General features: G+C 44.5%; 1 protein-coding gene across 4 annotated transcripts in view; it reads left to right on the top strand.

The window, feature by feature from the left end:
* LOC146035865 (interleukin-13 receptor subunit alpha-1-like) overlaps positions 1-26434 on the top strand; it is a 55588-nt gene that overhangs the window by 5192 nt on the left and 23962 nt on the right. For all 4 annotated transcript variants that reach the window (XM_083159555.1, XM_083159554.1, XM_083159553.1 and 1 more), the window contains exons 2-3: positions 19667-19812; positions 22112-22268. In XM_083159555.1, coding sequence (XP_083015681.1) covers positions 19667-19812; positions 22112-22268 — 303 coding nt within the window. The remainder of the gene's footprint in view (positions 1-19666; positions 19813-22111; positions 22269-26434) is intronic.

Below are 26434 nucleotides of genomic sequence, written 5' to 3'. Positions count from 1 at the left end.
TTTGTCCATCTAAGAAGTATTTTGTCAGAAAGAGTGAACCAAAATAAGGCCCCGTATTCCATGATATAGGAACTTATTATTATTATTATTATGATTGTCAGCGCCAGCGGAAGCCAGATTATTTTCTTGCCATTTATATCCGTGTCTGTATCTTTTTAGTGGTTGCATTTCTGTCATTCTATATATCTGTATCAGTAGCTATATTTTGTGTCAGTGACCGCATTTCCATCAGTGGCAATATCTCAATATATCAGCATTCTGGCAGTGGCCGCATTTCTAGGGACTATGTAAAAACCGGAACCAGACAAGACCCTGGGATACCGACCGGACATCAAACTCTGCATTCCAGAGCTTGTAGTGTCCAGTCCAGGAGGTCGTGGGGGGCATCCCATGGTTGTCTTGTTCGGGGGGCTAAGAGACCTAAGTAACGTTTCCAACAAATTTACCACAGAAAATACTTTTTAGTGCATGAAATTGTATATATTTTTTACTTTTTTTAATTCTACCATTATCTCCATTGTTCCCTATTGTCACCCCCTCTCCCCCCCCTCTTTTCTATGTCACTTTTTAATGTTTTTAGAGATATATATATAATTGCTCCCTGTGTTATGTATTTGGATCTGTGTAGTGACTAATTACAGCATATAAGCACATTCAGTGTGAGAGCGGCATCAGAGGTAGCTGGAGATGTGAGTGCTGATTACAGACTAGAGCTGATTATATTAAGACCCCAACCTGAAAACTGACAATAAATACAGTATGCACACTGCTGTATGTAATAAGGGAGGGACATATACTGTAACTACTGTATATTACATACTTAGCTTCATCAGGACTGGATTTAGTTTATGGTTTATATGATGTTTGTGAAGCCCATGATATACAGTAGGAGAAGATGTAATAGTGAGGCTTATTTTTTTTTTTTCCAACAGACCACATCTACCTACACAGTATATTATGTACTATTGTCATCTATATATAAGCGCTTGGCGCAAATACAGCTCACTTGTTTTCATGACTTCTGACTGAGTCTTTCTTGCTGGATTATGTATTGGATTATTGGGAGTGCACCAGAACTGTTGATTATTGAATGCTGAGTGCCGACGTAACGTGGCTTACTAGTATCCTATAAATGTGCTATTGAAATTGTAGCATTTTGATACTTTGTGATTGGATAATTTGATATAAGAGTGGGTGAGTTATGCAGATACAGTTTGGGTGAAGTCAAGAATTTTTTTCATTGATAATTATATTCTATACTGATATAGGTAGATACTGTATGTGGTAAATATCAATTAATACATATGGATAAATATTTACTGCAGTGGTGAATTTCCCATTAGGCACATGCCTAGGCAGGGCTTAAAGTGGTCCTGGAGAGGTGGAACTAATTTCTCTTGCTACTGAACCTGGGCCAGTGCCAGGGTTTTTGGCACCCCTGTGAACTGCTAAGTTTGTGCACTACCTCCCATACTTTATAAAGGGACAGTGGTCTCACAATAGTACCCCCAATTCAAATAATGCCACACAGTAGCAAAATCATATTCACATTACACCCAGTTTCATATTACACCACATAGTAGTGTCCCTTATTCACATTATGATACACATTAGTACCTCTTATTCAAGTTTTGCTGCACAGTTGCCCGCTCAAAGCAAATGCTTCGAAAGCTAGTCTACTATCTTGTAAGTGCCTCTGTGTTTGTGCATGTGTAAGAGAGCAAGATATGTAGTTTCACTCGCTGCCAACAGATGGCAGTGTTTCAGAGACACACAATCAGACACTAGATATATATATATATATATATATATATATATATATATATATATATATATATATATATATATATATATATATATATATATATATATATATATATATATATATATATATATATATATATATATATATATATATATATATACACACACACACACACGAGTCTAAATATGAGCAAATCTCATCCGGATGGCTGGAATTCACTTAAGCTGTGTACATATGTGTGCCATTTTGGCTATTGATTTTGACTATATAATCAAAATCGATAGCAAGCTAGTCAAAATCGCACTGTGTTAAGCCACATCCAGTATGATGCTGATGCACAGCCTCGAGGCGCCAGTATCGCAAGCACAGTCTGTTTCTACTATCTCGTAACAATGCAGCATGGCCCCCGCCCCCCTCGCCGACCATCGAATGCAGGACCGAGTGGTCAGGCAGCACAGAGTGCTCCAGACCACTCGGGCATTTCTCTGTGCAAAAGCAGGAATATGGGCGGGCAGCTGGCATCCGGATATGTCATATGTCTGCCCCGCCCACGTGCGTCACGGCTGCATTACCATACATACGCCCAGCGTTTTCATGGGGACACCCATGATACGTGGGGCGTCGCATATGGTAATGAGCTCAAACAGCCCTTCACACCCATCTCCACCCCCTGTTCGGGCTGTACAGAATTTACGCCGTATTCCGACGTGCGCGGCGTTCACACATGCGCAGATACGCCTCTGCACATGCGCAAACACCAACCATCGGCCGTCCGTACGCATTCGGACCAACCAGAATAAGGCCCTGTGTGTCTTTGTCATGTATACACAATGTTGCATATATACATATATGTTCTGTTTTGAAGTCTGTATTTAATCATTCTTTTCATAATAAAAATTATTTTATTTAAAAAAACAGACTCTACATAAGAACCTTAGTATATATATTATTTACTGGGCAAAACTGTATTGCTCTTCCATTATTATGATAATAGGCTCCAGTCATCTTCCTGCAGAAAAGCTGCATGTAATCTTTTCTGTGTATGGAGCAGAGGATGTACAGTATGGGCATGTTCTGGAATTTGGGAAGGAATGAGGTTTGCGGGGCAAGTATGCAAATTTAGCCTGCACTTCCCATTTAAAAATATGTGTAAAGTACAGTATGTGTTCCAGGCTAGCATCCAGTACAGGTTCAGTATCCCTTATCCAAAATGCTCGGGACCAGAAGAATTTTGATAAAAGATTATTCCATATTTGAGAATTCTTTTATATTTCAATGATGTATCTTGACGTATCTTGCATTTATGTTGTACAAACACATCAAACACATGAAATACACACATATATATTTTATTTGTGCATAAAACAAGATTTCAAAACATAAAACAAAGTTTGTGTACAATCTCAAATACTGAATTTGTATGCCAAGCAATCATTTTATTGCACATATTTAGTGCCATTTACATATCATGTCCCCAGTAGTGATGTTGTCTAGTAGTGCCACTTAAATATCATGTCCCCAGTAGTGCTGTTACAGATGTCCCCAGTAGTGCCAGTTACATTTCATGTCCCCAGTAGTGCCAGTTACATTTCATGTCCCCAGTAGTGCCAGTTACATTTCATGTCCCCAGTAGTGCCAGTTACATTTCATGTCCCCAGTAGTGCCAGTTACATATCATGTCCCCAGTAGTGTCAGTTACATCATATGTCCCCAGTAGTGCCAATTACATATCATGTCCCCAGTAGTGTCAGTTACATCATATGTCCCCAGTAGTGCCAATTACATATCATGTCCTCAGTAGTGCTGTTACAGATGTCCCCAGTAGTGCCAGTTACATATAATGTCCCCAGTAGTGCCAGTTACATATAATGTCCCCAGTAGTGCCAGTTACATATCATGTCCCCAGTAGTGCCAGTTACATATCATGTCCCCAGTAGTGCTGTTACAGATGCCCCCAGTAGTGCCAATTACATATTCTGTCCTCAGTAGTGCTGTTACAGATGTCCCCAGTGATGCCAGTTACATATCATGTCCCCAGTAGTGCCAGTTACATATCATGTCCCCAGTAGTGCCAATTACATATCATGTCCCCAGTAGTGCTGTTACAGATGTCCCCAGTAGTGCCAGTTACATATAATGTCCCCAGTAGTGCCAGTTACATATAATGTCCCCAGTAGTGCCAGTTACATATAATGTCCCCAGTAGTGCCAGTTACATATCATGTCCCCAGTAGTGCCAGTTACATATCATGTCCCCAGTAGTGCTGTTACAGATGCCCCCAGTAGTGCCAATTACATATTCTGTCCTCAGTAGTGCTGTTACAGATGTCCCCAGTGATGCCAGTTACATATCATGTCCCCAGTAGTGCCAGTTACATATCATGTCCCCAGTAGTGCCAGTTACATATCATGTCCCCAGTAGTGCTGTTACAGATGCCCCCAGTAGTGCCAATTACATATTCTGTCCTCAGTAGTGCTGTTACAGATGTCCCCAGTGATGCCAGTTACATATCATGTCCCCAGTAGTGCCAGTTACATATCATGTCCCCCGTAGTGCCAGTTACATATCATGTCCCCAGTAGTGCCAGTTACATATCATGTCCTCAGTAGTGCCAGTTACATATCATGTCCTCAGTAGTGCCAGTTACATATCATGTCCTCAGTAGTGCCAGTTACATATCATGTCCCCAGTAGTGCCAGTTACATATCATATCCCCAGTAGTGCCAGTTACATATCATGTCCCCAGTAGTGCCAGTTACATATCATGTCCCCAGTAGTGCCAGTTACATATCATGTCCCCAGTAGTGCTGTTACAGATGCCCCCAGTAGTGCCAATTACATATTCTGTCCTCAGTAGTGCTGTTACAGATGTCCCCAGTAGTGCCAGTTACATATCATGTCCCCCGTAGTGCCAGTTACATATCATGTCCCCAGTAGTGCCAGTTACATATCATGTCCTCAGTAGTGCCAGTTACATATCATGTCCCCAGTAGTGCCAGTTACATATACATAGTTACATAGTTACATAGTAGGTAAGGCTGAAAAAAGACTTGCGTCCATCTAGTTCAACCTGGTATAGATATCCATTGCTGATTTGGTTGGTTCTGGTATTTTACAGACAAATTATATTTCTTATTTGTACCCATGGATGTTTTTCTCCAGTAAATGTTTGTCCAACTTTGCCTTGAACGCATTTAATGAGCCAGCCGTTACCACCTCTCTGGGAAGAGAGTTCCAGAGTTTGACTGTTCTGACCGTAAAGAAATTCTTTCTACTAGCTGAATGAAATCTTTTTTCTTCTAATCTATACTCATGCCCTCGCGTCCTAGATTCCTTTCTAGTAGAAAATAGGGTGTGTGACAGTTCCTTATATTGGCCCTTGATATACTTGTACATGTTGAGCATGTCCCCCCTTAAACGTCTCTTTTCTAATGTAAATAGTCCCAAATTGCTTAATCTCTCCCCGTAGCTTAAATTCTCCATTCCCCTAATAAGCTTTGTTGCTCGCCTTTGGACTTTTTCTAATTCTATGATGTCCTTTTTATAGTGTGGGGCCCAGAACTGTACTCCGTACTCTAGGTGAGGTCTCACCAATGCTTTATATAGTGGCATAATTACCCTTGAGTCCCTAGTTTCCATTCCCCTCTTAATACATGCCAGAATTTTGTTGGCCTTTTTTGTAGCTACATTACAATGGGCACTACATCCTAGATTGCTGTCTATTTGGACTCCTAGATCCTTTTCAAGTATGGAATTACCCAGTTCCTCTCCGCTAAGGTTGTAACTTGCACACTGGTTGTGTCTCCCAAGGTGCATAACCTTACATTTATCTACATTGAACCTCATCTTCCATTTTTTTGCCCACTCATCTAGAATTGCAAGATCATTTTGAAGCATGGTGACATCTTCTGGTGATTTGATGACTTTGCTAAGTTTTGTATCGTCTGCAAAGATGGATACATTGCTGAGTAACCCTATCCCAATATCGTTAATAAAAATGTTAAACAAAATGGGCCCCAAAACCGAACCCTGGGGCACTCCACTTAGTACCGGTATCATATCTGATACGGCACCATTCACAACCACTCTTTGTTCTCTATTACATAGCCAATTCCCTACCCATCTGCAGATATTTTCACAGAATCCTAGGTTCTCCATTTTATTAATCAATCTCTTGTGTGGGACAGTATCAAATGCTTTAGCAAAATCTAGGAAAATCACATCTACAGCATTTCCATTATCGAGGTTTTTGCTAACCTCTTCATAGAACCCTAGTAGATTAGTTTGGCATGAACGATTTTTCACGAACCCATGTTGGTTAGTACTGAGTAGAAGGTGATGATCTAAATATTCCTGGATACCATCCCTTAAAAATCCTTCAAATAGTTTACCCACAATTGATGTTAAACTAACGGGTCTGTAATTAGCTGGATCTTCCTTTTTTCCTTTTTTGAATATTGGCACTACCTCTGCTATTCTCCAATCTTTTGGTACTATACCTGACGATAGTGACTTGCTAAAGATATAATGTAGGGGGGTAGCTAGTTCATCCCTTAATTCCATTAATACCCTCGGATGAATCCCATCTGGCCCTGGTGACTTATTTGTTTTGAGTTTGCTTAGCCTCAGTATTATTTCTTTCGGTGTGAAATCCACAATGAGATCTGGCTTATTTGTCCCGTTTGTGGTAAATGTTCGTTCCACAGTCTGCTCTCCCTTAGTAAATACTGATGAGAAGAACTCATTTAACAGTTTTGCTTTTCCCTTGTCCTCAGTAACACTTTTTCCACTAGTATCAGTTAGTGGGCCTATGTTTTCCTTAATTAAACGTTTACTATTTATGTATTTAAAAAATTTCTTTGGGTTGTTTTTGCTTTCAGTGGCTATGCACTCTTCATATAATATTTTAGCTGCTTTGATTACCCCTTTACAAGTTTTGTTTGATTCTTTGTATTTTGCGAATGCCTCCTCATTCAAGTTATTTTTATAGAATTTAAAGGCTCTGGTTTTATTGTTGATAGCTGACCTTACTTCTTTGTCCAACCATGGTGGCTTTTTTTTGTTGAATTTACCTTTAGTTACTTTAGGAATGTATTCAATAGTTAGTGAATCAAGCACCTTTTTTAGAGTATCCCACATTTCCTCTGCATTTTTTCCCTCCATAACCGTTTCCCACCCAATTCCTGTTAGGGCTTCCCTGAATAATTCAAAGTTCGCTTTTCTGAAGTTTAGTATTTTTGCAGATCCTTTTTGATGTAATTTACTGAAGTTGATTTCCAGTGAAACCATATTGTGATCACTATTCCCTAATTGTTCAATTACTTTTGTGTTTGAAACTAAGTCTGTGTTATTTGTTAATACTAAGTCCAAGAGCGCCTCATCACGAGTTGGAGTTTCTACCGTTTGTGTAATAAACTGGTCTTTAAGTAAGCTTAAGAACCCATTGCTTCTTGCTGATTTACCTGTTTCGTTTTCCCAATCAATGTCGGGTAAATTAAAATCCCCCATAATTAATACCTGACCGTGATTTGATGCTTGTTTGATTTGGTTTAAAAGAAGAGACTCTTCCCTTTCATTTATATTTGGTGGTCTATAGCATACCCCTATTATAAATTTGTTTTTTGGTTTCTTATTATTGTCGGTTATCTCTGCCCACACTGTCTCCGAGTTGTCGTCTTCCAGGTCTGTGCTCATATTTTTCTCACATGATGTTAAGTTATTATTTACATATAGGCACACACCCCTGCCCCTTCTATTTTCCCTGTCTTTCCTGTAGAGTGTATATCCCTCCATGTTTAATGCCCAGTCATGCGACTTATTACACCATGTTTCTGTAATACCAATGATGTCGTAGTCATCCCTACTGATCACCGTTTCAAGCTCCCCGATTTTACTCACTAAGCTTCTTGCATTAGCCAGTAAGCATTTTAATTTATGTTTATTTTTAGATATGGCTCTAATATTGTGATTAGTTTCACCCCAGGACCCATTTGAATTCTTTACTAGCTCCCTCTTTCCCCTCTCCCCTTCAATAGACTCTCTACAGGCCTTCCCACCATGCACACTGCCTGCCCTCTCCATAGTTCCGGGAATTCTTCCTCTGTCATTCCCTCCTTCCCGTATACTAAGATCATCTGTACCTAAGAACTGTAATGGGGTAACGTGACTGTTACAACATAACATTTTATTACATGACATTCCTGATGCACCCTGAGAGTTACCCCCGATTATACCCTTGTTATGTCCCAGGACTTTGTCTATGTCTCCGTCCCCCCCCCCATCTCCTTCCCCCATATGATTTCTGATCCCAGTCCGGCTTCTCTCCATGATGGTCCCATAATGTCTTGCTGCCCCCACCCCCCCGTCGCCTAGTTTAAAATCTCCTCCAACCCTCTAACCATCCTTCCCCCCAGCACCGCAGCCCCCTCCTGGTTCAGGTGCAATCCATCACGGCAAAAAAGATAGCGCCTGACCGAGAAGTCCGCCCAGTGTTCCATGAACACGAATCCCTCTTTCCTACACCAATCCTTAAGCCACACATTTACCTCCCTGATCTCCCTCTGCCTCCCTGAGCTAGCGCGTGGCACTGGTAATATTTCCGAGAAAATTACCCTAGATGTCCTCGCCTTTAATTTCTTACCTAATTCCCTATACTCTTTCTTGAGGACATCCCACCTACCATTTACTTTGTCGTTGGTGCCGATGTGCACCAAGACCGCCGGGTTGCTCCCAGCCCCTCCCAACAATCTGTCGACTCGGTCCGCGATGTGCCGTACCCGAGCACCCGGGAGGCAACAGACCGTGCGGCGATCGCGGTCCCGATAGCAGATTGCCCTGTCTGTTCTCCTAATGATGGAATCCCCTACCACCACTATCTGCCTTGGTACCTCACTAACTGTCATCCCGTTTGAGCTAGAGGGACCTCTCCTCTGGTTGCTAGAGGGAGCCGTCTCCTCCAGCTCCGTCATTTCGTCTCTATCCTCCCCCGAAACTTCGTCCAACCGGGCAAATTTGTTCGGGTGTGATAGATCCGAGATGTCGTTCCTGTCCCTCCTGTCCCTCTTGCTTCCCCTTCTAACCGTGACCCAGCTGGCTACCTGATCCTCCTCCTCTACCAGTGACCCCATCTGCAACTCCTCCACCGTTCTATTTAGGCTTTGCTCAAGATTGGAAATATCCCTCAGTCGCTGAACGGTCCGCTCTAGATCAGTGACCTGGGCTTCCAGGGCGGACGTTCGCTCACATCTCGTGCAGATGTATTCGTACTGGGACTCTTGCTCCAGGTGCGCATACATCTTGCACAACATGCCCTGAGTGAGATTCTCAATCAGGGCCCCACCCATTTTATCTACCTCCCTGCGACTAACCCCCTAGTATACAGTAGAGAGTTAAATTACAATGCAATTACACACTACAAGTTAATTTTTATCAAAATATAAGAAAGTTGATACTTATCTGTTCCTGCAGCTGATACTTATCTGTTCCTGCAGCTGATACTTATCTGTTCCTGCAGCTGCATATCATGTCCCCAGTAGTGCCAGTTACATATCATATCCCCAGTAGTGCCAGTTACATATCATGTCCCCAGTAGTGCCAGTTACATATCATGTCCTCAGTAGTGCTGTTACAGATGTCCGCAGTAGTGCCAATTACATATTCTGCCCTCAGTAGTGCTGTTACAGATGTCCCCAGTGATGCCAGTTACATATCATGTCTCCAGTAGTGCCAGTTACATATCATGTCCCCCGTAGTGCCAGTTACATATCATGTCCTCAGTAGTGCCAGTTACATATCATGTCCCCAGTAGTGCCAGTTACATATCATGTCCCCAGTAGTGCCAGTTACATATCATGTCCCCAGTAGTGCCAGTTACATATCATGTCCCCAGTAGTGTCAGTTACATATCATGTCCCCAGTAGTGTCAGTTACATATCATGTCCCCAGTAGTGTCAATTACATATCATGTCCCCAGTAGTGTCAGTTACAAATCATGTCCCCAGTAGTGCTTTTAGCAACAACAAAAAAACACTTTCTGGAATGTTGGAATAATGCTGCTTTCACACCGCAAAACCTGCTTTAGACCAGGTATTTAAAACGTTTTTTTAAAACGTGTCAGAGGAAGTTTACCCCCTTTCACACCGCATCTAAATACCTGGTCTAAAGCAGGTTTGCGGTGTGAAAGCGATTGTGAAAACGGCTCACACTGCTCCCCTGTGCACTGTGGCCGGTCCAGGCCCCCATACATTAATCAGTTTTGCCAGAGGACCCGTGGGCAGCCTCTCCCCCCCCCCCCCCCCCCCCAGCCTGGACCAGCCACAGTGCACAGGGGAGCAGTGTGAGCCGTTTTCGCAATCGCTTTAACAGCCTGGACCGGTTGGTCACTCACCGCAGGACAGGAGCAACCGGCTATCTGCAGCACTCCGTCCCGGTGATGGCAGACGCTGGAGGCATGACGGGGCGAGGGGGGAGAGGGGCTGCAAAACAGCGCGGTATGCACACGACGGAGGGGTGGGAGAGTGGCTGCCCGGGGGTCCCAGCGCAGGGGGTCCCTACAGTGTATGTTATATCAGTGGCGGGGTCCCTGCAGCGTATGGGAACTAGTAGCTCCCATAGAATGTCTGTATGCTCCCACTGTAGGGACCCCCTGCCTCCAGTACCACTATTCCCCTCACTGCGCTGCCCAGGGGGGAGGGGGGGGGGGCGGTAGGAATCCCGTTTCAGATCCGTTTTGACACCAAAAAAAAGGGTCTGAAACGGGTAGGACCCTGCTTTTTTACCGTTTCCAAAAACCGTTTTTTAGGAAATGGTAAAATCACTTTGCACCTTTCAGACTGCACAGATTACCGTTTCAAAATGGTTAAAAATCGGCAAAATACCGTTTTTTTGTGCGGTCTGAAAGGGGCATCATTTGGATAAGGAATACTCAACCAGTACTGACAGGAGCAGGGGCAGCTTCTGTGCAGGCATGAGACCTATGACATTCTGTTAACTGGGATGAGGTGGGTAGTTGTGGATGGTGTTGGTATAGTAATACAGATAATGTGCATCATTAGTCTCAAGCATTAGCAAGGAAACAAGATGTTTGCAAAACTGACTCCAGACAGATATTAACAATATAAAACAATATTTAAATAGTAAAGCATCTTTTAGTTGTCATTTTTTGTTGTTGTTCTAGTAATCCTTATATGATGACTAATCTGGGATATGACCACAATCCTCGTTTATTAGATTTCTCTGTGCTGTACTTCTCTGCTTCATGTATAGGACAGTTGTTCCCAAACTGGGTGCTTTGGTGCTCTTGCAGGTGGTGCGCTGCGATGGTTGTCCATGACCAATTCAAATTATGTTCAATGTAATAGGTAAAACCAGTGCTGGTTTCCAAGCATAATACATGTGGACCAGCGGCGGCTCATACCTCTGAGGAGGAAGGCTACCGTGCTAACCTGCTACCGCGCTCCTGGTCCCGGTCTTCTCCGCTGCTTTTGCAGCAGCCCACAGAGGCATATTCAGGGTCCGGCACATGCGCAGTATCATCCTTGTACTGTGCATTTGCAGAACCCGGGTTTTATGGGCTGCTGCCCAAAGATGGGACTGCCTTAGTGAAGCCAAAGCAGACTCACAGACTGCTTCTGTCTTCACACAGTGGTGAGGCCATTAGGTTGGTCCAAATCATCCTGAACCAACATTGTGCCAGTGTGTACCCAGATTTAGAAACATATGTGCTGAGTTATTTTTGCATACCAACCAACATGACCCATTCCAGGAGGGATAAAATGCTCTGCTCCTGAGCTTCCTTGCCAGTGGCAGTTGCAGAGGTGGGGCTTTAGCACAGTCCAAAATTCATATAAGGGAGACACACCAACTGCCAGCCCAGTCATTGCCAAACACTGCAGTCCACGACTCACTGGCAGTAAGCGGAGCTCGCCTACAGATGGAGTGGGCCTTATCTTTGGCCGGCGCTCGCCAGATAACTTTTCACTGGTGAGCGCCGGCGATAGAGATTGGGGCGCGCGTGCGTCTCACGCGTCCCAGTATCACGGTGGCTGGGCAGCGTCTCCCTGCCCGTCTCCGCTTCAGGGAGACGCCGCCCAGTTCGGGGGGGGGGGGGGGTCGGGGCGGAGAGGGGGACCGGTGGCGGCGGCGGGGACCCCCGGCGAGCTCCGTTGGTGTGTCTCATGCGCGCGCGCCCCTGGTGGTAGCCGGCTGCTAGCGGTGGATTGGCAGTAGAATCCACTGCAAGGATGTGGCCGGCTACATCTGTATTTTAATTTTGGACTGCGCTGCAGCCTCACCTCTACAACTGCCACTGACAAGTAAAGGCCCATACACACTGGGCGACTTTGAGTTGAAAGTGTGGGGACCGAGTTTGAGAACCCCTACTCTATAATATGGGGAAAGGGAAACCTTATAGTTTAAGAATAAGGAGGCACATCCACAAAGATAAAATAAAAATATATTTGTTTTGTTGGGGGGGGGGGGGGTCAGCTAATAATGTTGTGCCTGGGGCGGCCAGTGTTTTGCAGGCTGTGATGTTTGGATTAAGCTACACATGCTGTTCATTGTTGCACAGTGTGAGATGCAGAGAAGAACATTGCAAAGGTCGTACAAGGGCTACTCTGTGCGTCCAGCCCCACTGCGATTGCGATTCTGGTCATTGACCTTTAGGTACTGCTTTTTCAGGGACTTAAGCTTGTTCAATACCTGCTGCTGGGTCTTCCTCACACCTCTGCTAGCAAGGACCTTTGCAATATTTCCATACACTATGGCATCCTTCACAGTGCCTGTGATTTGAGATTTGATCTCCTCTTCTCCACGGACATGTAACAGCTCCCTGACCTCCTCATCCTTCCAATGCTGTGCCATAGCACCTGTCTTCCCACAGGAGTCTGCACCCTTTTGCTGGAAAGGGAGCACAGGAGCAACATGCAGCCACTGCCTCTGCTTGCTCCGCCGCACGTGTGCCTGGGTCTTCCGCGGCTGCAGCTGATGACCTCATCAGAAGACGCAGGGGCAGCAAAAAAAAGCGTTGTCACATGTGTAAAACTGAAAAACCCGGGTAAACCCATTCAGACATAACCCGGGAGTTAAATACCGGGAAAAACCCTGGTCAATTGCAGGTGCTCAGCATCCGGGAGTGAAATCCCAGGTATACCCTTTCAGACATACGCTACTCCCGGGTTTGGGCGCGTTCATGTTAAAAAACCCGGGATTTTCGCGTATGTCTGAAAGGGGTATTAGTATTCTATCTGTTGGCTGTACATGGAGTACATACTTCCACTGTTCTGTTCCATGACATTCTACAGATAGACATAAAACAATTGTGTTGTGTAGAGATTATAACATTTCATTAATCACAAAGAAACCTTACTACATAAGTCCGGATTCAGTAAAGCAAAAGGCATGTAATTATGTGTGTGGTATAAACCATGATTCAATACAATGTGAGCAGATGCATGTTATTGATATTGTTTCTGTGTAGGGTAAATCCTGGCTGTTTTTGCATGTAGCCCAGAGATGATAGACAGCTATATGCTTACACTGTAATTTAGATTTCAGTTTGAGCACACCCCAAAACTTTCTTCACGTTACATCTGCCCCACCTGCAGAGCAGCTGTGACTCCCAATGTTGTAAAAACTTACCACATCAACTTTACAAGCAGCTATTGCTAAAGAGACCCATATTGCCGTAGCCATAGGGCACTATGGAGATATAGGTACTTGGTGAAATAGCAATAATAAATATAGGTGAAACTCATTATTGTCATAATCCTGTGAAAATGTTTTTGCCGAATTTATGCCTTAAAACCATAATAAACAATCCCCTAGATACATTGAAGTACTGTAGGGTTAATCTTTGATTACTCTGCATCATACGATTCCCCTTGTGTTAAATAGCTGAGCAGTAACTTTAACCGGCATTAATAAATGATGTGTGGTTGGGCCACTGTTTACCTCCGCCTATTACTAGCAGGTAGTGAGCAGGTGGCAGATGATTCCCGTCACTGACAACTAACCGCAGCTCGGCTGCAAGGTAGCCAACTGATAATCTGTAGTTCTTTTATGTAAACATGGAGAATTTCCTCTGGCGCTTTCCGCCACAATTCTACTTTACAATATGTTACAAAAGGAAAATCCTATCATCAACTGTGTTTTGGTTGGAGATGGGCCAATAATACAGCCTCCATCGATGTAATAATATACAAATAACAAATAATACCTCAATTAGGAAAATTATATAATTCAATTATAAAAGGACATGATGCCCCAACACAATTCAACGAAGCACGAATTATAGTTATTCCAAAACCAAATAAAGATCCTACACTAATAACGGCATATAGGCCAATCTCACTTCTTAACCAAGATTTCAAAATATTCACAAAAATAATAGCATCACGATTTCAGTTAAATTTACCATCACAGACGGGATTCCTTAAAAATAAATACTCAGCATACAACGTAAGATCATGAATAGCTGCTATATACAAAACACAATTAATGCAAAGTAAAAACACAATTGTTTTAAGCTGCGATGCAGATAAAGCTTTTGACAGAATCTCCTGGCAATACTTAGAAGCAATATTCCAAAAGCAAAACTTTGATACAGAATTTATTCATGTATTTCAGACAATCTACCAGAAGCCAAAAACAATGATAACTATTAATAACTGGGAGTGTATATATATATATATATATATATATATATATATATATAAGACTCCTGGGAGCACAACCAACTGTCAGTGATTAAATTGGATTTAACGCAATATGATACTGGCTATGTTGGTTATACATTACTAAAATAAATGTAGTGTTCATTCTAGCACCCCCTATCTTTGAAAATTCATGCAGTTCTTCTTCCCTGCCTGGGTTTCGCTGTCTGCTGTGATGTTTCGAGCACAGGTATGGTTAGCATATCAGTGATGATATACAGACCACACTGTGCTAGAAGCACTACAGCAGACAGCAACACCCCAGGCAAGGAAGAAGAACTTCATGGGTTTTCAAAGATAGCGGGTGCTAGAATGAACACTAAAAAAATGTGCAGATTCAATCTAACCCCTCTTTACTAGGAAATGTATCCAAGCTTGGAGAGAGATATAGTACCGACCAATCAGCTTTGATATCCCCTTCATCTCACACTCCTGCTGTTTCTAGATGCAGGGTGGAAGAGCACTGTGGTTACATCTACTGTAGGATTTCCCATTTAATTCAGGATTATAGATGTATGATTAACCGGCCCTGTATGGGATACCGGTGGTTGAAATACAGATGGCTGCCACAATGTCGACAGGGGGGCGAGCGCAATGCCGCCCCTTGCGGGCTCGCCGCACTGCTGGCCCGGTGCCTCGCTACGCTCAGCACATTACTTTGTTCTTCCTCTATGGGTGTTGTGGACACCCACAGAGGGAGAATATGTCAGGATTGTGGCGGTTGGGATCCAGAGTCTGTATTTCGACCACCATGATCTTGACCACATCCTGATTAACCAATCATATCAAACAGGTGATAGTGATCATCTTTTTTACATGCAGGTTTAAACACCGCCATTAACTGAAACAGAAACAGCTGTGTAGTAGGCTTAAAACTGGGTGAGGAACAGCCCAAATCTGATACAAATGTTAGGTTGCGGAAGGCAGTTTCATGTCAAAGGTCTTACACCATGGCAAGACTTAAGAAAAGCAACAATACAAAAGTTAGTTATACTGAATCGAGGTCTCTCACAGACAAATATGTCAAAACAGTCTGGGGATACAGACTCTTTTGAAGATGCAGAGAAATGGACAACATTGCGGACTGTAGGTGCAGTGGTAGGCCAAGAAAACTTGCAGCAGATGAAAGACACTCCATGCTTAATTCCCTTGAAATCAGAAGAATTTGGTCAGGATTAGGGTGGCCGATTCTAGGATCGGGAGAATGCTGGGATGTGGCTGTTAAATTTCCAGTATTTGAAGCACAAAATCAGAGATTCCGACTCCGGGATTAGCCTGTCCATGTGCAATCTATTGCCGAGCAGCGCCTGAGCACCTGTGCAAAGGCTGCACAGCTGCTCCTGTCTCCAGTTGTGCGGCTCTAAGCAGCGTGACGTGATGTCAAAGGTCACTCTGCATAGCCCGCCACCACTCGGCTCCTACTGCCCCACCACTGTGGCCCCCACACCCACTGCACCAGGGCTTTCTGAAGATCTTGTTCACAATATTTTCTAGTATGTACACTCATTGTTAACCATACGTCAGTGGTTCCCAAACTGTGTGCTGTGGCTCCCTGGGGTGCCTCAGGACACTTGCAGGGGTGCCTTGGATTGGTGGTCCAGGACCAATTCAAATTATTCATGGTAAATCTAAAAGGCAAAAACATTGCTGGTGGGCTCTCAATAACAAAATATGTGGACAAACAGAAGCTAATCCTGTCCCTCATCCATAATGAATTTTTTTTTGTTAAATTTCGGAATGAGAAACTTTTGGCCATGGGGTACGTGTAAGAAATTCTAATGCTCTAGGGTTCCGTGATTTGAAAAAGTTTGGGAACCACTGCCATACATGCTCCCTCAGATCTTTAATGATCCCCTCCCTCTTCCTGCAATTTCAGACAAGGGAGGTCCTCATTAATGATGGCAATGCCGCAGCATGGCCATCGTGCCCCCCCCCCCCCTTCCATCGGGTCCCCACCGTCGCCAATATCGGTGTCGGCTGGGAGTTGGGTAGTGTGTGGGGGCTTAAAATATACACCTGTAGTAAATAGAGAGCAGAGGTACTGCTTTTGATTGAGAGTGATGTTACTCCTTTGCCTGGGTTACAGTGAGTAATGTATGTCATAGATTATGATATTAACTGATGTAGGTTTGTTAAATGCTGGTAATGCAATATGAGGAGGGTGTTTTGGGTTTCATACCTGCTGAATGATACATTTATACAAATAATATTTCAGAAATTTTATTTGTGTAGTCTTAGAGGAAGTAATGTACTATTTTATGTAGCTCAATGTGTCCTAGATTATTATTACAGAGAAATAGTTAAGGTGCCCATACACGGTACAATGGTGCTGTGCGATACGATGCCCGCTTCCACTGGCATCCCATTGCACCGCACATAAAGGGGGTTATTCAGGTTGATTCGCAAGGCTGTGAATTCGCAGCCTTGCGAGTCCACCAAACCCCGCCCGGCGAACGCACGCCGCCCCAGCAAAGTGCGGCTTCGCCCGCACAGCAGCGAATGGATGTTTTGCATAAACATCCATTCGCTTTGCTGGGGTGTCCGCCCACATCATTCGATGGTCGGTGACCATCGAATGATGTTTAGCGTGCACGCTTATATAAGTGACTTTTGAGTTACTTACATTTGCGTGCACGCTGGCGTGATATGGGCGGGCAGCTGACATCCGGAGATGTCAGCTACCCGGCCCCCACACACCCGCGTCACTGCCTCATTACCACGCTGGGCGTTCCCATATGGTAAGGGGGCAGCCGGGCGCTCCCCGCCCATCTCCGCCCCCCCCTCGCTGCCATGGGTGCGTGCACCCGGCGACCAGAAAGGTCGCCGTGGGTGCACGCACCATGCGCCTGCACATGCGCAGAAACACACCTGCGCATGCGCAGACGCACAACATCGGTACTGCGTGCGAATGCGCGCAGTACCGATGAAATCTGAATAAGGCCCAAAGTCTCTGCGGCCCGTGCTTTTTTTAACTAGGTCCCAATCACATCGCATGCCATTTGATCGCATGTAATGCGATGTGATCTATTTAAAACGCACAGGAACAATTGTACCGTTTATGGGCACCCTTATGGTAATGGGGTTTTTGACTCTTTAACGAAACATTTCCATGGTCAACTGCTGCTGGGTTATTTCCCACTTGTCATTACACTTATAGGGGGACATTTACTAAGATGGGAGTTCTATTTCACATGGGATGTTGCTATGGGCAACCAATCAGAATCTACTTATTTATTTAGCACCTTCTAGAAGATAATAGATAGTATCTGATTGGTTGCCCATAGCAATATCCCATGTGAAATAGAACTGCCACCTTAGTGAAGTTCCCCCCTAGAGCCTGGATTTGTCATTCTTTTGTTGTGTTTGTTGTGTTCTTGTAGGTCAGTGTTTCACACCAAGTACTATTTAGACAAAACCCATTCCCTTCTGACTATACCATGCTCCTCATATAGTGAATTGGGGATGCAGTCAGGATCCTGGGAGACGGTCAGAATGTCTATTATTGGGTACTGGGTTTAGACTCAGGCACTAGAGTTAAGGTTAAGGAGCAGGGGTGATGGGTTAGACTCTGGAAGGGGACAGTTAGAATTAGGCTGCTGAAGGGGTGGGTTAGGGTATCATTTGGAATTTCAAACCATGGGATATAGCTATCATCCAGTGAATATCAAAGTTTTACAAACACCGTGACTCTTTTTTGCAGGATGGATTCAGATAAATCATAATTTAGACTACAGCATGGCAATAAGTATTTTGTGTTGACCTAGGAAATGTTGACATGTTTAAAATGTCAACATGCACAAATGTCAACTTGGAACATATCATCAATGCCATTGAAACAGCATGTCGAGATGTCAACAACGAACACTATTTCTAAAAGACTGTGTGTGTAAGGATAGACAACGTGCGCAATTAGCAGCCTGGAAAATCCGTAAACTCAGAAATAAGGCTCTCCTCAAAAACCTTCACCAAAAACACCAACATACAAAATAGAGTTACAGACTTATCCAGCGCTTAGTAGCGTGATTCCTCTGCTGAAATTCCTTCAGCATACATTCCACATATAGGGATAAAAAACAAAATCTCTTATGGTGTAGTACCACATGCAACAAATGTATTACATAAGAGACAGTTTCAACAACAAGAAACAATTAAAACACAGATCGTTATAAATGTATCCAATCAAACATTCATGTGAATCCTCCGTTTATCAGCATAAAGGGGGGTAATTACCAGATCAATGGGAACTGTAGACGTACAGTTCAAAAGGGCATGTTGTAATAATTCCCTGGAGTCAGGATACCGGCTCTCCTTTCCCCTCTGTAACGCCGTCCTGTTCACCAATGGTTCTGGGCGCCTCCTGCTGTGCTGCTGTACAAACTGGATGTAAGGTGCGGGCTAACACCACCGACGCGTTTCCTCCCCGCCTGGGGACTTTATCAAGGTGTCTTGACATCCAGTTTGTACAGCAGCACAGCAGGAGGCGCCCAGAACCATTGGTGAACAGGACGGCGTTACAGAGGGGAAAGGAGAGCCGGTATCCTGACTCCAGGGAATTATTACAACATGCCCTTTTGAACTGTACGTCTACAGTTCCCATTGATCTGGTAATTACCCCCCTTTATGCTGACAAACGGAGGATTCACATGAATGTTTGATTGGATACATTTATAACGATCTGTGTTTTAATTGTTTCTTGTTGTTGAAACTGTCTCTTATGTAATACATTTGTTGCATGTGGTACTACACCATAAGAGATTTTGTTTTTTATCCCTATATGTGGAATGTATGCTGAAGGAATTTCAGCAGAGGAATCACGCTACTAAGCGCTGGATAAGTCTGTAACTCTATTTTGTATGTTGGAACACTATTTCTAATCTTAACATTTGTTAACACCCATCGACATGGTCCTTGTGGAGTATCAACATATCAAACACGTCGACATGCTAAAATGTGATATTGTGCTGTAAATATAATGACTGTCTATGACTTGTTGACTGCATGCCATCCAGGACTACTGGCAAAAAGTGTGTAAGAGTAGCCTGCAGTAATGCCATGCTGGTACCCGATCAACCGTAGAGTATTCTATAAGTAACCATGCTAAGCTAGTTGAACACCAGTCATAAAAAAGGAAGTCACTGTATATATTTGCTGTCGTGTGTTAGTGACGTGTTATTTTGTTTCCATACAGGATATCTTCCTTCCCCAACCAACATCACCTTTGGAATGAATGAGATGTTCTGTCTGCAATGGAGATGGACTCCTCCTGAAAACAAATTAAACTGCTCTTTAAAATACATGAAAAGGATTGTGCCACATTCTGCAGTTACAGTAACGGTAAAGCATACTTTCTTATTTGTTATCTTTTCCTAATCTTCATGTTGTATGCAGTGGCGGCTCCAGAGGTAGAACTGCAGCACAATTCAAAATAGGGGAGCCACACCCACTGCCACCAACTGCCATTCCAAACTGACACACTCGCAGTGGCTGTGACTCCCCTATTTGAATTTTGGACCCTGCTGCAGCTCTGGAGATGCCACTGGTTGCATTTATTTGTTATGCAACTTAATTACCTTCAAATGCAAAGTTGTGGTTCTATCACTTATCTAAAACACAAAAATATTTGTAAAATAACAATTATTATTATTATTACTGTTTATTTATATGGCTCCACAAGGGTTCTGCAGCACCTAACAATATACAAATGAGCAAAGACAAGAAAACTACAACTGACCGTACATGGCAAATTAGGACAAGTACATGATAAATAAGGATAGTTTGCATCAGGGGACAGGACACTGAGTAATTATTAGGGTGGCAGAGACCTAGGGTTAGGTGTCGCTGAATGGAGTAAGGAGTAATCTATTATATACGAGCAACAGGGAGAATTCGTATCGTCCGGTGCTGCATGAAATAGATCAAGAAGCCTCTGAGTAGAGTCAGAAATGACACAATCGATTTGTTGCAGAGAGCTTTCCATGGTTCAGAAGAAGAGAACCACTGTAAAGATCTAGCCGTACACGTAGCTCACAACACGGCCCTGAGAGCAAACCATCATCATTATTGCAAGTGAAGGATCCGAATGTGGGATCACAGGCAGCAAATGTACCGAAGTCAGCAGGAGAACCAAAACATGCAGTAAATGTGTCACAGTCTCGAACACACTGCGTGTCCTGCAATGCAGGAGATTTCAAGATGGCCACGGATCCCGGCCAGAGGCCGAGGAACACAGATCACCCAGACTCCCGGCGCAAAAGGAAGACCAGGATCGCCTTACCACAGGACCAGTCTCCTGAGAGAACCGGATGGTAGGTAGACAAGCAGCAGATCTAGAGCCCAGCAGAGTAGCTCAAAACAGGCCACAGAATATAGGCTACCACTAAAGCCGAGCAAGGAGTAGGCATTTCCTCCAGAAAACAGGATTTTGAGCAGGATGAAAGCGGGAGAGCTGACAAGTGCGTCCTACTCCATGCTACTCCCGGTAGTATTCTGTTTTGCATCCATTATATACAGCATCTGAAAGTACCTGTATCGCCATAATACCTGTCTCAGTAATGAACAATCGCAATTTATTTCTCAAATTCAGTAATATTTTCAAATACATTTTTGAAATAGATCAAATCTATTTTTAAGCTTTAACTTCATTCATAAATTAAGATAATTGACTTATTGGAGAGATTTAAAAAAATCTAATACACTGTGGTTATAGTTAAAAAACAACAACACCTGTTCTTGTTTCCAAGTGTACAGTATTGTTTTGTCAACAAGGGATCACATCATATTGTTCTATAATTAACCCTTTGAGTGAATTTGTCAAAATAGGTGTGAAAATGACCATGCAATTATTTGTATTCATCATAATGACCTGCACCTGTTTACCTATAGGACATACAATCTTTTATTACATTTATTGATAACATTTTTTTTTTAATTTATATAACAAGTGTGGATATTTTGCACATCTCTCACAGGGATATTGGCTCTCAAAGGGTTAATGCAAAAAAAAATAAGTAGGTCTATGATTTACCTAAATTGTATTTGGATTTGTTGTATTATATTTATTTGTTACCAGTTTCTTATACAGCGCACACATATTCCGCAGCGCTTTACAGAGTATAGTTGAACACTCACATCAGTCCCTGCCCCAGTGGAGCTTACAATCTATATTCCCTACCACTTGTACACGCACACACAGACATTCTAGGGTTAATTTTGTTGGAAGCCAGTTAACCTAACTAAGAGCGCCCGGACCGCAAACAAGTAGATCTGTGGGTCCCGGCGGAGGCAAGTAGTGGGGGGTAAGGCAGGTACTGATGGCAGTGATAGCCCCACAAACCCCCGGCGCCCACACTTACCTCCCCCCCACCACCACAGGGTCTGCAGGGCTATTGTTAGGCCACTGCTGCCTAGTCATAGTATTAAAGTTAGCCAGATTACCTATTCTAGACTCTGTGTTTTTTGGTTCCCTCCCACAGTGTTATGTATTGAGCAGTGTGATATTTTCTGTAGACTAAACAAAAGAAATGATCTCACAGTGTCTTACTAGCCGACTATTCCACAGATACAGTAAGTCATACAACAAATGTCATGCATTTGTAGCATTACCGGAACTCATTGCCTTTATACTATTTTGCAGCCAGTGCAGAGAGGAATATGTGCGTATTTTGAAGACTGTGTTGAAAAGTTTGGAATTTTGCACTTAAACAGTGATATTATCTTTGAAGTTCAAGCTGAATGTAACATCTCCAACATTACAAGTAAACCAGTGCGTCTGAAGACACAGCTGGCAGCAGGTAAGCCACTAATTGATAATACCTTATGGATTGGATTATTATTATGTTATATAGGCCCTTATTCTGATCGGTGCGGCCGGATCCGATTATGCGGCCAGGACCGTGCGTGCGAAACCCCGCCTTCCATACGGATCGCCAACTCCGTCCGTTCGCGGTAATAAGCTGGCCGAACGGACCGCACGTGTATTTTTCACGGAATACGCCTCCTCCATATCAGGGAACCTCCCCCATCATTCGATGGTCGCAGACCATCGAATGCAGGACCGAGTGCTCCACCAGCTCCCGCAACCTCAGACCACACGGACATTTTTCCGTGCAAAAGCAGGGATCTGGGTGGGCAGCTGACATCCGGCGATGTCATATGGCCGCCCCCTACACGTGCGTCACGGCCGCATTACCATACGTACGCCCAGCGTTTGCATGGGAACGCCCATGAAACGCGGGGCGTAAGCATATGGTAATGAGCCCAAATAGCCCTTCACGCCCCTCTCCACCCCCTGTTCGTAGTGTTCACATTTCATGCGGGATTTGGCCGTACGCCCCGCTCGCACATGAGCAGAGACGCCTCTGCACATGCGCAGACACAAAACATCGGCGGCACGAACGCACGCGGATATTACCGCACCGACCAGAATAAGGGCCATAGTTAGATTTTATCTGTTATATTTGGAATATTGGTTATAGTGTGTTTAATGTCATTGTTAATAGGAATAAGTCCAGGCCAGAGTGTTCTTGAATAGTTATCCCGTTGAGTGCACGGTGAATTTGTCAAAATAGGAGTGAAAATTGCCAAACAAACATTTGTATTCATCATAATGACCTATAATGTTTTCCTTTATATAGGAAATAGAATTGATTTGTACACCTTTTTTATTTGAATTTATATAACAAGTGTGAGCGATGGTGTCATTTTTAGCAGATATTTTGCACATCTCTTATAGATGTTGGAAATCTTCTTGAAACTGACAGGACAGTGACCATTTCTGACTTGTGCGCATTGTACAGTATACATGGAACAACGCAGGACAGCACTCTCCAGGTTGCAGTTTCATGGGTCTTCCCGGATAAGTTGCAATCCTGCAAATGACCATTCCTCTTCCACGCATTAATCCTTTGAGTACCAACATCTCTGTGAGAGATGTGCAGAATTTCCGTTAAAAATGCCAACATCACTTACATGTATTATATCAATTCAAACAAGAAATGTTGTGCAAAAAAAGATTATATTTCCTATATAAGGCAAACATTACAGGTCATTATGATGAATACAACTGTTTGGAAAATTTCACACCGATTTTTACAATTCACATGGCACTCAAAGGGTTAATGACAAAATATTTATCGGTACTTGTTTCCTAGCACGGCGCCCATCGGGTCCCATCGTATACCTTAACTTAAGGTATGCGATGGGACCCGATTTCTGGCTTTTTTTTAGGTTTCCAGACAAATGTAAAATCGGGTCCATCGCATGCCATTATAATGGCATGCGACGCGACTGACCCGATTTTACATTGTAAGCATTGTATGTAATGTTAAATTCCTATGTAAAATCGGGTCCATTGTATGCCATTATAATGGCATACAATGCGACCAATGCGATGGACCCGATTTTGCATAGGAACCAATGTTAAATGGCCCCCATACCCAATTTTTGATTGTATACCCACCCTGATGGGTAATTTCTATGTCAAATGCACCCCCATTGTTAACGCCACCCCACGATGAACGCCAACCTGAAGCGTGGCGAGCCCGCGTGGGGCGGCGTTACGCGTCCTCCGACCTTTTCATACCCCCACTATCCACGTCGGCGTGGAGTTGAAATTATATAGTGTGGCGAGCGCAGCAAGCCACCGAGCCCGAAGTGTGACGAGCGCAGCAAGCCCCGCGAGGGGACGCGTAATATGTCTGAAGTAATGCGCGTCCGCTCACCACGCTTCGGGCTCGGTGGCTCGCTGCGCTCGCCACACTATATAAAATCAACGCCACGCCGACGTGGATAGTGGGGGTATGAAAAGGTCGGAGGACGCGTACCACTGCACTCGCCACGCTTCGGGTTCACGTTGATCGTGGCGTTAACAATGGGGGGCATACAATGAAAAATGGGGTCTGGGGGGCATTTAACATTGGGGCCAATGTAAAATTGGGTCTCAGGGACTATTTAACATTGGTTCCAATGTAAAAAATCGAGTCGGTCGGGTCAATCGCATCGCATGCAATTTGGTTGCATGCGATGCGATTGACCCGATTTTTGCAACCCGATTGCATACAATTAAAATCGGTGGTGCCGTGCGAGGAAACAAGTACCTATTTATCTTTAGGAGCCTTCCCACCTTATACAGATGTATTGGGCCTTGTTGTTGCTGGCGATCCACCAGCAGCATGCTGCTGGCGGATCGCCAGCAACACGGCGCCTCTATCTGACTGAGACGCGCGTGCGTCCCCCACGCACGCGCGTCTCAGTATCCGGGCGGCGAGGCGGACGCAATACTGTCCGCCTCCCGCTCGAGGGGGCTGAGGGGGACCTCTGGCCACTGTGGGGGGGGGGGTGCGGTCGCCCGGTGTGGGCACCGGGCGACCGAGGGCAGCACCGTCGGAAGGGGACGCGCGCGCACCTCGTGCGCGCGTGACCCCTTCCGGCATACAGATGGCGGCGGGGCAGGGGATGGCGATGGCGACGCCATCACCTGCAAAGATGAATCCCGCTACATCCAGGGGCGGGCTGGGCCGGGGGGCAGGATGCCACATGCCCCCCGGGCCGGTATGTAGTGGCTGGTCTGGGCCGGGGCCGACTGTGTGCACTGACATAATCATTACCCTGCTGCCGCACGTCGGGTACTGCTACCGCACACAGGCCTCCATGGCGACGGCCCCTCCAAAAATGGCCGCCGCCTAGGAGGAGACAGACACTAGAGGTACTACTGTACCTCTAGTGTCTGTCAGAGAATGACAGCGCGCCGCAGACAGCGCTACCCGGAAGTGCGGCTTCGGGTAGCGCTGGCGCGCTGTTTAAAAGGAGGAACCCCTAGGCAACGAACATTTACCTAGGGCTGCCGAGAGGGGGAGGGGAGGCGGGTTACAGTTAACCTGCGGAGGCCGCCGGCAGGAGCGTGGGTGGCCCTGCAAAAGGAAGGTACAAGGAACTGTTCATGCTGCATGCAGTGAGGGGGCCCTGGAGGAGCTCATGGAGGCTGAGCTCAAGCTGACCCTGCTAGGAAACACTGTAAGTACATTGTTCTGCCTAGACTTTTACATGTGTGTATATATGTGTGTGTGTGTATATATGTGTCTCTCCCTCTCTCTCTCCCTCTCTCTCTCTCTCTCTCTCGAACAAACAGTGCCACTCCACGGGTTAAAGCAGGCAAATATATGTTTATTGGGCATTACGGTGTGTGGCATTATGTGTAATGGGCATTGCGGTGTTGGCATTATGTGTAAAGGGCATTTATTAATTGGCATTATGCTTAATGGGCATTGCGGTGTCGTCTTTATGTGGAATGGGCATTACGGTGTGTGGCATTATGTGTAATGGGCATTATGTGTAATGGGCATTACGGTGTGTGGCAATATGTGCAATGGGCATTGCGGCGTTGGCATTATGTGGAATGGGCATTGTTTAATTGGCATTATGGTGTGCGGCGATATGTGTAATGGGCATATCGGTGTTGGCATTATGTGTAATGGGCATTGTTTAATTGGCATTATGCTTAATGGGCATTGCGGTGTTGTCTTTATGTGGAATGGGCATTACGGTGTGTGGCATTATGTGTAATGGGCATTAAGTTGTTGGCATTGTGGTGTTGGCATTATGTGGAATGGCCGAATGGGCATTGTTTAATTGGCATTACGGTGTGCGGCAATATGTGTAATGGGCATATCGGTGTTGGCATTATGTGTAATGGGCATTGTTTAATTGGCATTATGTTTATTGGGCATTGCGGTGTTGGCTTTATGTGGAATGGGCATTACGGTGTGTGACATTATGTGTAATGGACATTACAGTGTAAAATTTTGCACTGTCCCTGTTTCGGGGCTGTATGTGTAGGGGAATGATTGTTTAATAATTGCTGCATACTACATAGAGGGGAGAGGGTTGGGTGGTGAAACGATGGTGATGGTAGTGGGCCACTTGCTTGTGTTGCCCCCCAGGCTGAAAGTTGCCAGCCAGC

This window comes from Crinia signifera, chromosome 9 (assembly GCF_055691185.1).
Source record: "Crinia signifera chromosome 9, ASM5569118v1, whole genome shotgun sequence".
NCBI classification, from domain to species: Eukaryota; Metazoa; Chordata; class Amphibia; order Anura; family Myobatrachidae; genus Crinia; species Crinia signifera.
The sequence above is the reverse complement of the archived record's forward strand: the minus strand, read 5'-3'. Positions and strand labels throughout refer to the sequence as shown.